This window comes from Dermacentor andersoni, chromosome 1 (assembly GCF_023375885.2).
Source record: "Dermacentor andersoni chromosome 1, qqDerAnde1_hic_scaffold, whole genome shotgun sequence".
In the NCBI taxonomy this organism is placed as follows: domain Eukaryota; kingdom Metazoa; phylum Arthropoda; class Arachnida; order Ixodida; family Ixodidae; genus Dermacentor; species Dermacentor andersoni.
The window spans coordinates 163,001,149-163,016,555 of NC_092814.1; the positions used below are offsets into that span (position 1 = coordinate 163,001,149).

General features: G+C 45.0%; 1 protein-coding gene across 9 annotated transcripts in view; it reads right to left on the reverse strand.

The window, feature by feature from the left end:
• The window catches only part of LOC126547350 (serine/threonine-protein phosphatase 4 regulatory subunit 1-like), a 210,864-nt gene that overhangs the window by 69,991 nt on the left and 125,466 nt on the right, over window positions 1-15,407 (reverse strand). For 8 of the 9 annotated variants that reach the window (XM_055062682.2, XM_055062686.2, XM_055062685.2 and 5 more), the window contains 3 exons: window positions 11,850-11,954; window positions 6,465-6,530; window positions 6,105-6,260 (listed from right to left, as the gene is read on the reverse strand). In XM_055062682.2, coding sequence (XP_054918657.2) covers window positions 6,105-6,260; window positions 6,465-6,530; window positions 11,850-11,954 — 327 coding nt within the window. The remainder of the gene's footprint in view (window positions 1-6,104; window positions 6,261-6,464; window positions 6,531-11,849; window positions 11,955-15,407) is intronic. The other variant, XM_055062684.2, reaches the window with a different exon arrangement.

A 15,407-nucleotide genomic window follows, 5' to 3' on the forward strand; every position in this document is an offset into this window, starting at 1 on the left:
CGTAGTGTACACCCACAGAACGCTGTTGGCATCTTGGGCACAGAGCTTTAGCGATCAAAGAGTTCATCGCGGAAACAGGCATAATAATGATCTCGCAGTCACAAGGGGCCTAAATTTGTTCTTGGCATTGCTGCTTCCGCTCAGTCGCTGACACTGCGCGAAGGGAGTCGCGAACGCTGCATGCCTGCGCTTCTGCAGTCACCGCTGACACAAAACGCGGCTCGAGGTGCGTCTGAATCGTGCGACGATTCGTCTGGTGAGCCTTGAGTCACCATACAGTATGCAGCTCGTCGACGGTCGGGGCTCACTCGCAGGCTGCGTGTCCCTGTCGCACGATGCATCGGAAACGCACACCGTCTCTGCCGGCGATGGAGACCTTCGACCCGCGTCGCCTCCAACAACGCGATCTCGGTTGCCGAGTCGCGCGGCCGTACGCACAGGTGCGAGAGCCTCCATTGGCACGTCTTCCGGTGGCTTAGTTATCATTATCGATGTCACAGGGCGATTGTCGGCTTCGCTGCTGGAATAGCACGGTGCAAGATAACGCGGCACGTTATCCGCGTGTTCAGTCGGGTTCTCCGCTTCCCCCGCTGGCCGCCGTCTTTTTCTCGCCGTAGGAGGCTTGCGCTTCCGTTTTCCGAAGGCATGCTTCATTTAAAAGTTCTTTTCGAACGAGCGACGATCCATCACTGACCTGGGAGCTTTCATAAATCCGAATTCTGCGAGTGTCAAGCGAAGAATGACGCCGGCGTGGTTTTCAAAGCAGACAACTGCCGTCCGCTGTGGTTGCCAGCTTGCCCGCTGCTGCAGCAGCAACCAATGGCGAGACGCCTTTCAGTACGGCAACCAATCGGAGGCCCGCTTTCATCGCAGGGCCCGTGTGACCGCCTTTAGCAGACCCGCGCTTCTTTTGTGTTTGTGCGTTTGTTACAAGATGGCGATGACCGAAAAATTCGGAAACGGAATGGCGAAACTTCGAGCGTTCGAACGATACCAAGATGGCGGCGTTCGGTGGCGGGAAAGACGAGTTAGGGCTCCGCGAACTGCGGTGATTTTACGCGATTTAAAGCTGTTTTCTCGCCCTACGCACTGATAAATTAATTTTTTTCGGGCACTTTTAGTGCGTTTTCAGTCAAACCATATTGATACAATGTAGATTAGGCATTGCAGATACCGAAACGCGTCGTTGCCAAAAATCGATCTTTTTTGCGATTTTCGCGATCTGATCCCCGCGTCCCCCCTTAAAGGGCTTGTTGAGCACGACGTCCAGCGGCTTAAGTGTTGAGGTCATGCCTCCCGGAATGACGGCGAGTTCCATCCTCCCGTTGCGGAGTGCCTGCTTCACACCTGCTGTCAAGTGCCCGCGAAAGGCATCCAAGACGAGCATGCTCGGACACCGCAGATGTATGCCGGGTCGCTGATTATAGACGGTCTTAATCCAATTGAGCATGAGGGCCTCGTCCATATAGCCCTTTTCATTCACGCGAACGACAACATCCCGCGGGAAAGCCTCTTTCGGCGTCGGACACAACGGGGGCGATAACGATGCGGATGCCGAAAGGTCTGCACTCCTACATGTTGCCAGACTACTATTTATGTTGTGCCAAGGGCCGGTATACAAGTTGAGGGGTGACCTTTTAGTAATATTTTTTGGAAAAACCTCGACCTATATTCCGCACTATACGGTAGATGGTTGCGCGACCAAGAAATTCTCTATCTTCAATGGAAAGACCGACGCGTACTAAACATGATGAGCACGATTCACACAGCGAACGAGACAGTCACCGCAAAAAGAAGACAAAGAAGTGGAAGTACCTGGACCCAAATTTCTATCCCGAAGACTTTGCTAATTCACGATTACAATTCTGGAATGCTTGGAGTGGACAAATCAGACCAGATGATTGGCTACTACAATGTACTGATGCGCAGTGTCCGCTGGTGGAAGACTTCTTCCACTGCATCGACATAGCATGCGTGAATAGTTTCATACTATTCCAAGAATATCGCAAATTACATCCAGAAGTCGCTGAGCTGGCCAGAAATGCTTCCTTTGACCATTTAGCTTTCAGAGAGGAACTGGTGCAACAGCTTCATCTTGAAGGAGCCAAGCAAACTCGTGCTTCTCCACCACCACCTGCAAAGCCTCCACTTCACAAGCCATAAAAAGTGGAGAGATGCAAAAATTGTAAACTTTGCTATCAACAAACAAAAAATGAGGTCAAGACTACTGTTTTCTGCAGTGACTGCAACGCACATTTGTGCTTCAATGCTTCGCGGAACTGCTTCCTTGACTGGCACAGAGAGGGTGCACAGAAGTGAATGGTGAACAGTGGTGCGAGAAATCGCACACAAAAAAATGTACATAAGCCTGCAGTTTTTTTGCATAGAGGTATCGTAGCACATTTTGTATATTCTGGAATTTTTTTAGTGCTCTTTTTACTTTGATATGCAAAAATTTCGAACTTTTTTTCGTTTACTTGAAGAAAAAATTTGCATTTTGATATTTGTATTTCTGTTATGTATACTATTTAGTCATTTCAATTTTTCTACAATAAATGTCCAATCACTTAGCTTCATTTTGATGCATGTTTCAACAAGGTAGTGCAAAAATTTCATTGAATAAAAAAATATTTTCAAGCATGCATCAGAATTGCCTTCTTTTGGGCGGTCCCGAAAGAGTTAATAGACGATGTGTGTGTGGTCGTTTCGAACCTGTGGTTGCGGCAAAAAGCCCGGAAAATCGGACGGTGAAGGGTTCTTGCATCTGAAACTTCAGACGTTCAGATACACTGACTATGGGGTACACGGTGCTGCAAAGCCATCCGCATTATCGGACATGCCCCAAAAATTGGGCATCCAGAAAATGGGTCGTTGACTATACACTGGCAACTCCTCCAGTCGACGACACGGCGTCAAAAACAATTCGTTACGATTCCTCTTTTACTCGAGCCAGCATAAGGGCAACTTTTACTCCCTTCCAATAAAATGACAGCCAATTTTCCCCGATAGAAGGAAAAATTGCCTCAATTTTCCCTGAGTATTTCCAGACTATTCAAAATCCCTCAGAATTCCCTGGTTTTCTCGGTTGGTAGACACCCTAAACAATGCAATCATCTTACCCTCGATCCGCTTTGTCGCTGCCCGTATTTCTCAAGGCAGCAGTCGCTTTACTGTTCATGATAAGGTGCTCTACAAAACTAATTACTCCAGGCATGGAACACGTTTTCTGCTAGTTCTCCCAGAGAGTCTCTGGTCCGATGTTCTGCACGCTATGCATGATGATGCGACATCCAGCTATTCCTTCGAACGAATGCTACACTGCACACAGGAGCACTTTTACTGACCCAACATGTACAAAACTAAGCGCTACGTTGCTAGTTGTGAAACATGCCAACGTCACAAGTGACCAACCTTCGCTGTCCCAGGTCCCCTTCAGCCACTGACAACGCCCAGTACGCCATTCAAGCAAGTCGGCATTGACCTTTTGGGTCTGTTTCCGTTATCGAATAGGAACCGTTGAATAACTGCCGCGTGGACAATCTTGCACGATACGCAGAAACTGCACCCATACCCTATTCCACTGCTGCTGCTCACGTGGCGGTCTTCCTGCTGCATTCCGTGGTACTTTATCATGACCCAACGTGTGTTATACACCGTGGTCGCCAGTTCACTGCTGATGACCCGTTGAAGAGTTACTTCGTTCGTGCACTTCACAGTTCTGTCATTCCACGCCATATCATCCACAGACCAATGGCGATATGCCCAACACTGACCATGTACGTCACAATAACAGACGATGTGCTCCCCTTATCACTTGCACATACAACACGGCAAAACACGAAACCACTAACTATAGCCCATTTCATGTCCTGTATGCAAGGTTACAGCAAAGCCTTCTGGACACCTTACGTATTATTCTGCACAATGACGATTGTGTGTCGAAGACCTTCTGTCTCGCTGAAGAAGGCCATCAACTAGCTCGTCTTCGTACTCTGGCCTCGCAAAGTCACTTGAAAAAGCGATACAATGACAGTCACAAACAACTATTGTTCGAAAAAGGTGACTTGGTTCTTCTTTGGATATCGAAACGCAAGCTCGGATTGTGTCAAAAGCTCTCTTCACAATATTCAGGCACATTTGTAATGGTGGCATGCCTGAGCGAACTTTCGTAGTAACTCGCCTCCTGTGCAATGGTTGGCCATCAAGCAGAATGCAGCTGACTCATATTGCTCACCTGAAACCTTTCTACCTTGCTTGTCCATCCTGATTCGCCCTATGGGCTTCGCCTGCTTACAGCGAAATGTAACGGAGATACGAAAGGCAGTGAGGAAAAAGAGGACGCACAAGATCCAATGTTGCCGCGCTCCCGACTTCAACTGAGGCTGTAGCTGCATTGGCCCTTCTAGGCCACTACTGCGGCACAACAGAAGGCACCGGCCTATCGCTTGTGGATTGTTTAGACTGTTGAGGACACCATGGTTAAGCACGTAGCTTCCAATAAAAAACAGGCTACACTGCTGCAGTACTTTCAGCCAAACAAATACATACTTTGTGTGAAGCTTCAAGTGAGTATTTACTGTGCCACAATTGGTTCATTGATTGATATGTACAAGTATTTTACACATTCTTTACGTGATTTTATATATAGAATTCTGACTTGTTGAACTATTTCGCTATCACCGCACTGTTCGATATATTGAAGTCCGACTGTACAAGGGTGCCCACAGCTAATGCACACAGCACTACACCCCTCTGCATATCTTAAAACAACCAGAATACTTTTCAACGTTTGTGCAAAGTACGTTGAACATCTAACTGTAAACCGATTCTAATATTGAAATGGACCTATTCTTGTTTGTGTTGGCTGCATCAGCATCTGATCAAGAGAACAGCTTCATAGCTATAATGGTAAGCCTCAATCAATACAGGCTAAATAAAGCCACTCTCATTTGGAGCAGTTATAAAGGCTTAATTATAATCAGTGGCATACTATTTGCAATAACATTATTGATCTTCTAAAAACCGATTGCTTGAATTAATTTTTTACAATCATATATATTCACATATAGTAACATCCTAATGACTAGTACAAAGTCGGAATAAAACTTCCTACTTTAAAATGTACCTATAGTATTGCAATAACAATGTATTTTCAGCAGTCACTAGGGCTTATCACTTGCTTTTCTTGTACTAGAAGAAAGCTTGCTTTCACAAACTAATGAACACCGAATAAAAGGCACATTTGAACACCATACACCAAATTTCTGAGTACAACGGCAGAGTTCATGGCGTTTAAGGAGAAATTTCCACATACTACAGACTTGCAAGGCCCTGACAAAGCATTTCAAGAATAAAGCAACATGATGCCTAACAGCAAACTTTTTATTGCACATAGAACAAAAATACTGGTGAAGGCTTATTCACACAAGCCATGACCGGCCACCACAAGAAAGGCAGCTTCAAATCACTAAGAGCATAATTGAATTAGGATGGCTTGACTATTGATTTGCAGAACCCTTGCTGCCAGATACGAAAACAAAATCCATTAAGGTTAGCTGAAAGCAGAATTCAAGGATATTTAAACCCTCAGTGAAACTTAAGGCCTTTAAACTTTCCATTACTGGGTTTTTTCAGAGGTGACACTCCCATCAGGTTAAATGCTTTGATATTGGCAGTTTTACATTCAAGAGTTTTCAAACGTTTTAGGACCACAATGAACAATGCCTTTGGATGTTTGGTTATACTATTGGTCTTTATGCAGGTTTGAGCAGAGCTTTAAAAATATAGTGCCAGACATGACAGCAATCCTGCAATTAATCTGCACACCATAAGTGATACCACTATACATCCCACATTTTCACAGTCAGCAATCTTAAACAAGCACCTAAATCTAAGCAGACAAGCACTTTTTGCATTGAAACTTCTCCAGAACACTGACATCATAGCTAGAAATCGAGCCTAACACTACTTGCTCATCAGCAGAGCATTGTAGCACCAAACGAAATGGAAGAACAAACTGCAAATTCTGGAATCTACATTTCATAACCAAGCATCAGTTGTCAGTTTTTAAAAACAACACCTGAACGTGAAAAATAATTACTGACCCATCGTGACTGGTCGTCCAGCAGGCTAAGAAAAAGTGGTGCCAGGCTATTACGACGTGTAGCCAGGGAGCAGACACAAGAGACTGGCATAAAAACCTCAGCACAGGCCTTGCGCACCCCCCAGACGCAGTCTTCACATAACATCTGAAACACATTCTGCCCACATGTGCAGGCAAAGGGAAAAGGTCAAATCTACACACAACGCTACAAAATGCAATTGATGCGCTGCACACCTATCTCACAAAATGCCCAAATAGGTGATTCAAATACACGTCAAAAATATGTGGAACAAGTATGTAACAAATTTACTGTAACACTAACTAGACCAATCAGATGTTACAAAAGAAAAACACCACTCACAAGGTTGTCTTCTGTACACTCCTGCCCCACAATGCTGCAAAAGTCTCCGAAGTTCGCAGCACACACCTGAAAGGCAAAGAACATAATTTAAGCATCAAAGAAAATTTATGTGATCAGCCATCATTTTCCTAGTTACAGAAGCAGACTTATGTTCCAGACCTCACAGTAAGCAAAAATAGTGTTAAAAACCAAACAATTTGAAAAACTTGTTCACCCAAGAAAGAAATTAGGCTTAGAATAGCTTTAAAAATTTTGTAATAATGCCATGCCTCGTACTACGCCTGAAGGCGATCAAATTTGCTGGGATTTGCGCAAGAGTGACGCCTCCATATACAGTCGACAAGAGCGTCGCTGCATTGGCGATTTCCCTTGGTGGAGATTTCTGGCACTAGTTAGTGTCTGCAGGAGCTGCAATCGAGGCGGTTCAGCCAGCATGGGAATTATGGGAAGTACACAATTTGCCTAAACTTAATCCTTCTGGCTTCAAACGGTTTAGAGACTTTGTAAACTCATTTTCAACAAAGTAATGCATAAATAAACAAACATAAGAATTGTCCGACAGGAGGATCCAAAAAAAGAACCTCTAGCACAGAAGCCAGACTATGCCACGGACACACGCTTCGACAAGCAGCATAGAACACCCTTATGAATTTCTTGCTGGCAAGCCAGTATGTCGAGACACTTGGCAGATTTCGATTTGGCCATGTTGACAGGTTGAGCCGTTCCAATTATTACCAATTCTGCGTGTGTGTTCACAGAGTGTTCTGCACTTAGAGAAGTATAGATTGCTTTGAAATTTAGGACACTGAAGATGGATAAAGCATTATAAACAAAGCCACAAGAACGCCTGAGTCAACAAGCACGAAGATCGGACAAATCCATGTACTTCCCATCATTCCCATGGTGGCTGAATGATCGCAGAGCCAGAGTTCCCTCTAGTAATTATTGTGTGAAGCTCTATGGCATGCGCTCTATTGATAGCATGCGCCTCCCAATCTTGGAGGCCATAGAGTGGGCCACTGGAAGACAGCAAACCTGGCCAGGCAAGCAGAAAATCCAACATGGTGGCCTCCAAGATTGGGTCGTGTGGCTCGGAATGAGCGATTCAGTGCAGAAAATCGAACTTTGGGGCCTCAATGAGTCCGAAAAATCAGTCGCGAAAATTCATTAGTTCTATGGGAACCCTGACTGTGCATTGATGAAATCCGGAATATCTATCATACAAATTTTTGCAGTCCGAAAAATCTGCTACAGTACAGTGAAATATTTCGCACAAACCTCATCATATTCTTCACATAAACGAAATCGCCAACTTATTTCAGTACTAAGAATTTTAACACCAAATATTTCAGAACTAAAATCTTGAAGCTGTTTCGTGTCTTAGTGGCACCTCACACAGCTTCTCTCCTACATGCCACTCTGGTTTTACAAACCTAACCCAAAATATACCTTAATGAGAAGGAAGGGGGTTAGCCGAGGGGCCCGATTTTTATTAATCATATAATAAGCCAACAAACAAAGACACCAAAAACAACATAGGAGAAATCATTTGTACTTGCCAAGAAATGATAAATTAATGGTAATAAAAGGGAATTAAAAACTTGCCGCAGGTGGGGAATGATCCCACGTCTTCGCATCACATGTAGAGCATCGCACGCGTACCATGCTAATGCGTGCTAATGCTAATGCGTACCAAGTTGGCAGCCTACAACCTCTGTGGGCATTGCATTTGCGCCTCCATTATTTGCATGTCAGCATTATTGCTAGACACCATAAGTGCGAGCCATTTATTTCATTTCCCGTAATCGCATGTTTTCCTGCATCGCTCACAGATAACATCTTATCTTACCTGGACCTTCACTCTGAGTTTCATCTGTCAAAAAAAGTGCAGTGCGGCATGACTAAGCCAAAGGCTGCCAAAGCTGCCTAATTTACGTTTTGTCAGCACCTTGGTAAAGCGCTTTCCCACACTGAGAACAGCAGAGGTCACAAGTGGCACTAGACGAACATTGTCCTTCGATAATGACCATGGCTCACACGTTTTCACAGTGAATAGTTTTAGACTGCCTTGTTCATAAAATATGAAACTGCGAGACATTCTAGAGGCTCAGCCACGACAGCGGCACAGCAAAAGTGACAGTAAGTACAATGCTGTTCACTATAAACGTTTTGACTGTCTAGCTGTTCACTACACGCAATGCATGTGGATCATAGCTCGGTCCGAGCATTCGGTGCAGATAATTTACACACACAAGATTTCCTTGCCTAAAAGTTTTGGATGTTGCCTCCCTACAGAAGCTTCTGCCAGAGGTCGAGGATATTCGAAAGACCGACAGTGTCTGCCTGCACTGCTTTACACGCCCCAAGGAAATCCCGTCTACATCTAGTAATACCTGCAATGAAACAGACAAGACATCCCTTCAAGAAGCGATTGACAACAACAGGTACATCCACCTTTCTTCCGTTTCACCAATGCTGCATTTGTGAATGGAATATTGTTGCTTCAAACGATCTAACAGAAAGAAGATGGGCCGAGATTGAAGGCGTCCTGGTGACGAAGATATGCTGCATACGGAGATGTCACTACACCTGAATCATGTGACAAAATGTTGTGCATGCACTGGCTCGTTAAATATATTGAAGCAAGCATACGAGGCTTCAGGGTTGCTATCAAGAGCGCCTCCGTCTCTTAACCATCGTGCCATCAGAAGCTCAAAACAAATGCGTTCAAGAGGCAATTCCAGCTGTCACAATGTGCATGCCGAGAAAGGCCCGAAATCGGCACGAGAAGCATGGAATACAGCGAGATTTTTATCTGTACACAACGCCAAGGTTAAAGCCCATCAGATGTACAAGCTGGACTAGACTACTTCACCAAGGACAAACTTGAATGCCCTCAGCAGAGCCCAAAAAGGAAGTGTCAGTCATCAAAAACGGCCAGAGAGATTACGTCTCAAAGCCTTTTACGACCTGTTCTATCCGCGAGACACTCCAGATGTTCAAAGCATCTAACCTCGAAAACACCATCGCACTGTCAAAGTTTTACAGCCTGCGTCCAAAATGGGTGCTGCTTGCACCACAAGAGGTTTGAGTTTGCATTTATTGCACCAATGCCAACCTTTGTATCTCCACACTTGAGAACGTAAGAGGCATGGAAATCTCACTGGAAGGCATTGCAGTGGAAGGCATTGGAAGGCACCCCAACCATAGATTATATGTTAAGTGAATGCGAGCACTGCTCATGGAGTGCCAACCTCACTTTGGCCAGTCTGGGAATGGTCAACAAGGACGAGGTCACACTTGCTGTTTAGGAAAGCAGCCACTTGATCAAGAAGACATCTCCAACCCTTTATGTGAAAGAGCTTAGCAAATAGGTGACCTAATGGATTCCTCACGAATATATATGCTGCACTCAAGCGCTCGGCTATTCATGAGGCAAAGAAGTGCGAGCAGTGCGGAAGCATTGCTCTACGTTTCGATTTTGTGGAAAACTGGACTGTCCTCTGAAATGAAACAATCATACCATTGGCAGAAGAAACCAATCTGCATTTTCATTTGTGTCTCAATGGCAAGCAACACAATGCTTTGCTGTGCGTTGCTTAAAGGGGCCCTGAACCACCCCTCGGGCTTGGTGAAATAACATAGCCCACGGGTAGCATACGCTGCTGTGAACATCTCAGCGAAGTTCTGCTGTTTTACGCGGTCCGTGGAGCTCTCAAGCGGAGCATGAAGTCACCTTTTTCTCAAACGCTCTCGTTTCAAAAACCCCATGCTCCTCACTCTTTTCTGTGTGGTTTATTTCGTCATAAAGCACACTCCAATATACGGCTGCTATTGGTCCCTGCGATCGGCTACAACGCGGCCGCCGCGAAGTGCCGCCACGAAGTGCCGCCACGAGTCCAGTGGCTAAGCGCACTGCGGCTCTCCGAGGACAGCCGCGTTTGGCTTACGTTTAGTGCGGCATAGGCACCAAATCAGAGATTTTAACTGCACGCCACAATGACGTCTCCGCCGTAGCCTTCGCAGTACAAAGCATATGAGGAGGAAGGGGAGCATAGCTGAGGCGGTGTTTGATTGCCGATAACTCCACTTCTGCTAAACTTTTTGCGGCAAAGTGGTTCTGAAATAGCCTCCTATCTTCACTTCAAATGTCTTTCTCCACTTCGATAAAAAGTGGTTCAGGGCCCCTTTAAAGCTGTGTGTAATTGCTTACGCTTGTGTTGCTTCGCTTATGTTGCTGTATGTAACTTATGACAACAAAGCTGTCATAAGCGACGACATGCATCACGACACAGCACACACCTGCTACACCCTAGGTAGAGTGCACGAAGTGTGATTAAAAAGCACTCATCTACTGTCTCGTAACATACAAAAGCAATGGTGCAGCGAGCCATGTGTAATATAGGTAGCAAATGTACGAGTTGTGCCACTCCAAGTACACGTCCGCGAGGTGGATATTTTCTGCTACCGGGCGTGGGCGAACTCTAAGCACCGAGATTCCCAGCACAACCTTTAGACTAAAGCACCATGTCCATTCAGTCAGCCCATGAGATGATCCCCCAACCTAGCGATAACATCAAGAAAGTGGCCCTGCTTCGTGCACCTGCTGCAGCCGTCGAGGAGCATCGTCAGCAGAAGTCAATAGAGTGGAAGTCAGTGTCGTGTGTGCCGGGAATTCAGTCACTGCATGTGTGGATGTGTGCCCACGATCAGTTAAGTGGACATGCCTGTCCGTTGCAAGAACTGTCACTAGCCAGGTGACAGTGATTAAACTCTTTGTGAATACTAACTGCAAAGGACGTGCAATAAATTTGAGCACCGCAAGTAGTGCCGAGTGTTCTCTCTTATATCACGTAACACAGCTCTATTGCCACGAATCCTAAGTGAAACGGCAATTATGCAATGCAAATAAGACCCTTAAAAACTCCAAAATAGATGTACCCCTACGCTCAGATTTGGTCCAGTGTGCGTGGTTCCCAGTCCGTTTTTATCGATGCACAATTTTTCAGATGATTCGCTAATGTGTGCACATTTTCTCCAGATTCTTGTGCAACTTAGGTCGCTTCTTGCAACATGCAACAACAAATTCCCCTCCCTCTGTAATGCTAAACTTATGTGACTGCTACATTCAAACGCAGTGCAAGATACGGGAACCTAACAGAACAGCAACAAATCAACTGGGAATACATAAGTCAATGAAATTTAGGTCAGAACTGCGAAAATAATGTAGCAGCCAGGAAAACGCAACAGCGAGGAACGTATCAAAAGGGTTACACTTTTTTTTTATCACTCAAAAGTGCCCCTCTCCTCCAGAAAAAAGATTTCTTAAACGTAAAATTGCTCTATTCATAGGACAACAATCAATATTCATAGCACAGCACTTGCCTTTCGTATGTGGAAGGAAGAGTCTTGACATAGACTGACAAAACGTGGGAGAAACAATGCAGCAGTTGTTTCTTTTCCAATATAGGGTGCCATTTTTGTCATCAACTGGAAGTTAGAAACAAATGATGTCAAACAGGCACACAATTTTCCCTCTGACCGCCAAAAAAAGAAAGTACATTTTGTAGTATAACCAAAGCATACTTTTAAAAATATTGAGGCTACTAACAGCTACAGCTAAAGCTTATGAAGGAACTCTCCTTGAGCAGCTTGATGAGCACTAGTAGAACCAAGCATGCCAACTGCTCATCAAAGCTGGCTGTGATATGAAACAGCAGCAACACATCACAACCACTTTGACGAACAAGTGCAGCAAGCAATAGTCCAAAGGCCATGCAGACTATGTAGTCTCAGATGGGCTTCCAGAAGAATTGTACTAGGCCAGGGTCATCAAAGGTGGCTGTGATATGATTCAAACAAATGACAAACCACAGCCAGTTTGATGCCCAGGCCATAGCAGCATTCATGGATGACTGTAGTGGGATTCTGTAAAACACAACACAGAACGCAACAAAATCCAAAAGAAGATGTTATGAAAGAATGACCACACGAAATGCAATATAACCTCATACATGGCAGGAAGTCACTTTAGTACTATGGATATAGTAAAATTTAAAAATGCCTGAAGACATAACTTGAAGCGGCATAGAAAAAAAAAATGACTAAGGGACTAAACTACTGAACATAAGATTAATGTACAGCAAGACGATGGACCTGTAACATTGTGTCACAAACTGCCACTTTAGGAAAAAGAACCCTTACAGAACATATGCTGTGATAACTACACTACATCCAATGGAGTATTTCACAAGTACAATAGCAAGCCTGACCAAAAAGAACAAAGCTGTCACTACAAGCTTGGCTTCACCCATTGTACTGGTGTATGCAATGCTGCGCAGCTGCAAATAAAGCAGCTGTGTACTGTGCTTGCAAGCACAATAAATTTTTGGGTTACAATAACCTAACTTGCACAAATTATACCATCACAACTTCTAGCCAAGCAAAACAGTGTGCTCATAAAAATTAAGACCACACAAATTGACTGCCTTTGATATGAAGGTGGCAGAATATAGCCAAAGTGGACCCCGAGCCCTCCTAGCCCCTCGTTTCGCAATGAATCCCAATGATGATCCGGAGTGGTCGACGAACTGCACTGGAGCACTCCGCTACAGCGGAGAGCAACAGAACAAAATCTGCAATTGAAACCCAGGCACTCCAGCCAGAGCAATTTGCAGGGGGCACAAGCACACTTCTAAAAGCAGCACTCCTCGCGTTTTTCGGTGTTGGTCTGAAATCGCACGTACATTATGTTTAGAAGTTTTGCATTTCTTTTTAGCCTCCCGAGCTCCAATAGAAGTCGCACCGCTTGCAAGACTGCTTTTGTCTGCCATGATTGTGTGTCTGAAACATCGGAGACTCAGCGAAGCCCGCGATCAGTTCGACGACAACACATCGAAACAGCCTTAGGTGCCTTCAGACCTGCATTTCATTAACTGCAAAGGCTGTTAAAATGCAAACTTCTGAAAAGGAGCCATTGTTACCTCTTAATCCACATACTGGCGAACGACGTCGAATTAAACGCGTCACTTTCAGTCTCTTGGATGGTGGCCGTAACATGTCAAAAGCGTGCTTCAATACACTAGCTCTCAAAGCTTTTTGTCGCTCGAGTCCCAGCTGGTCGATTTGACACTTGAGCTAGATGAACAATCGCTTTCCGCAAAGCAGTAAAAGTGCAAGTTGAGGGCACGAACCATCACTCATTTCTTCCGAGAGACCGCGATTCGCATTCACTGAAACGCGTGCATAGCAGTACGTTGGCTGTGGGTGGCCCGACTTCAAGTGACTTCCGGTCAACTGCCAATTTTTGTGCAGTAGAGAACGCTGCTCCGTCGAGTGGATCTAGTGGCGGAGCTGCTTCCAATCCGCCAATGAAAGATACAAAAGGCACTCTAAATCTGCCAATGAAATAGACTTGCTCGGCAAGGAGCAGAAAAAGTACTACCGGAAGCGTTCCAAATCTACCATAGGAATTCAGCAACACAGTAACAGATCCTTCAGCCCCAACTATCCAGAAATTGTCAGTATCGTGTGCCACAGGAGTTGCACCATGCATTATCTGCTGCTCTAGCTAGCCATTCACAAAGGCTGCACAATCATATTCCACTTGCAATAGAGTGCATATGCGAGGTCAGGAAGGTGCACTCTACAGCATGTGCTAACCCCTTAACAAAGTGAATGCAGACTATGCCAAACACTATTGACATTGGCAATAATATTGAGGTGCTGCAAAGAACTCTACTTACGACTCCAATCAGCTATGTGCTACAAAAAGCATAGTATACTCCTCCTGGCAACTGGATTGAGACATCTGTATTTGCTGCCAGCGTTTGTTGCTTCTGCTGCTTTGTGCAGCAGCTTCCTTACATACTACCACCCAAGTTACTATACCTGTGTAATCTCCCAAGAATGCCACCACCAACAATTCACTTTTGCATGCCCTACAGGAACTCGCACATAATTGACAAGCTAAGCTACCTCAAACAGCTAAATGCGAATAGCCATTTAGATGCTACTATGAAGTGGAAACTATTTGAAGTAACTACGTGACAATGACTTATCGCCCTAGTTAGCCACTAGCTGGTGAAACCGCATTCAAACAAAAGCAACGAGACGTGCAGGTGGCCAAAAAATATGGTGGTGCACTTGCTTCAGCAAATGGCTCTCATGAACTCCCCATTTGCTAGCTATAGTCAGTTGTACCAGTCACCTTAGCACCTGTTGCTGAATCCAAGCAGATTTGGGGGGCCCCGAACGGATGTTCACCACAGTCAAAACCCCTCAACCCTAACACACTCACAGGGAGTTTTTAGCATGTCCTGGGGCACTGAACTGTTCTGACACTTCAAGGATGCATCCAATCCATGAAACCAGGAACAGTTTATATGGCCTTCAAATGCTGGCGCAGCACTTTTACGTGCCAACGCCACGATATGACCTTGAGGCATGCTGTAGTGGGGGAGGTGGGGGGACTGGGTTCATTTTGATCAGCTGTGGTTCTTTAACGTGGATCTAAATCTAACAAGCTTTTGCATTTCACCTAAAGATCAGGCCAAGATCAAACCAGTGACATTGAGCGTAGTAACACAACACTAGAGCCACTAACCTACTGCAGTGTATCTTGGGAATAGCAATAACCAAATGAAATGATCCGAACTGCACCTGCCAAGGAGATATGCTCTACCACAGGAAACAAAGATGCAATGATATACAGGAAGCACACATTCGGCCAGCTACAGTTTCCTTTGTTAGTCACTCGAGGCATATCCGGACAATGAATAATGCAACAGCCAATGCATCCCATGTCACTGTCATATCGCGCACGAAATTGCAATAAGATACACAGAAGAAATAAAATTTGTCCACAAACTATGAAATAAGGAGCAGCATGCATGCACAACAGTCCTGCTAAGCATTGGCAACCTTGCCAGACTTGCAGTATGC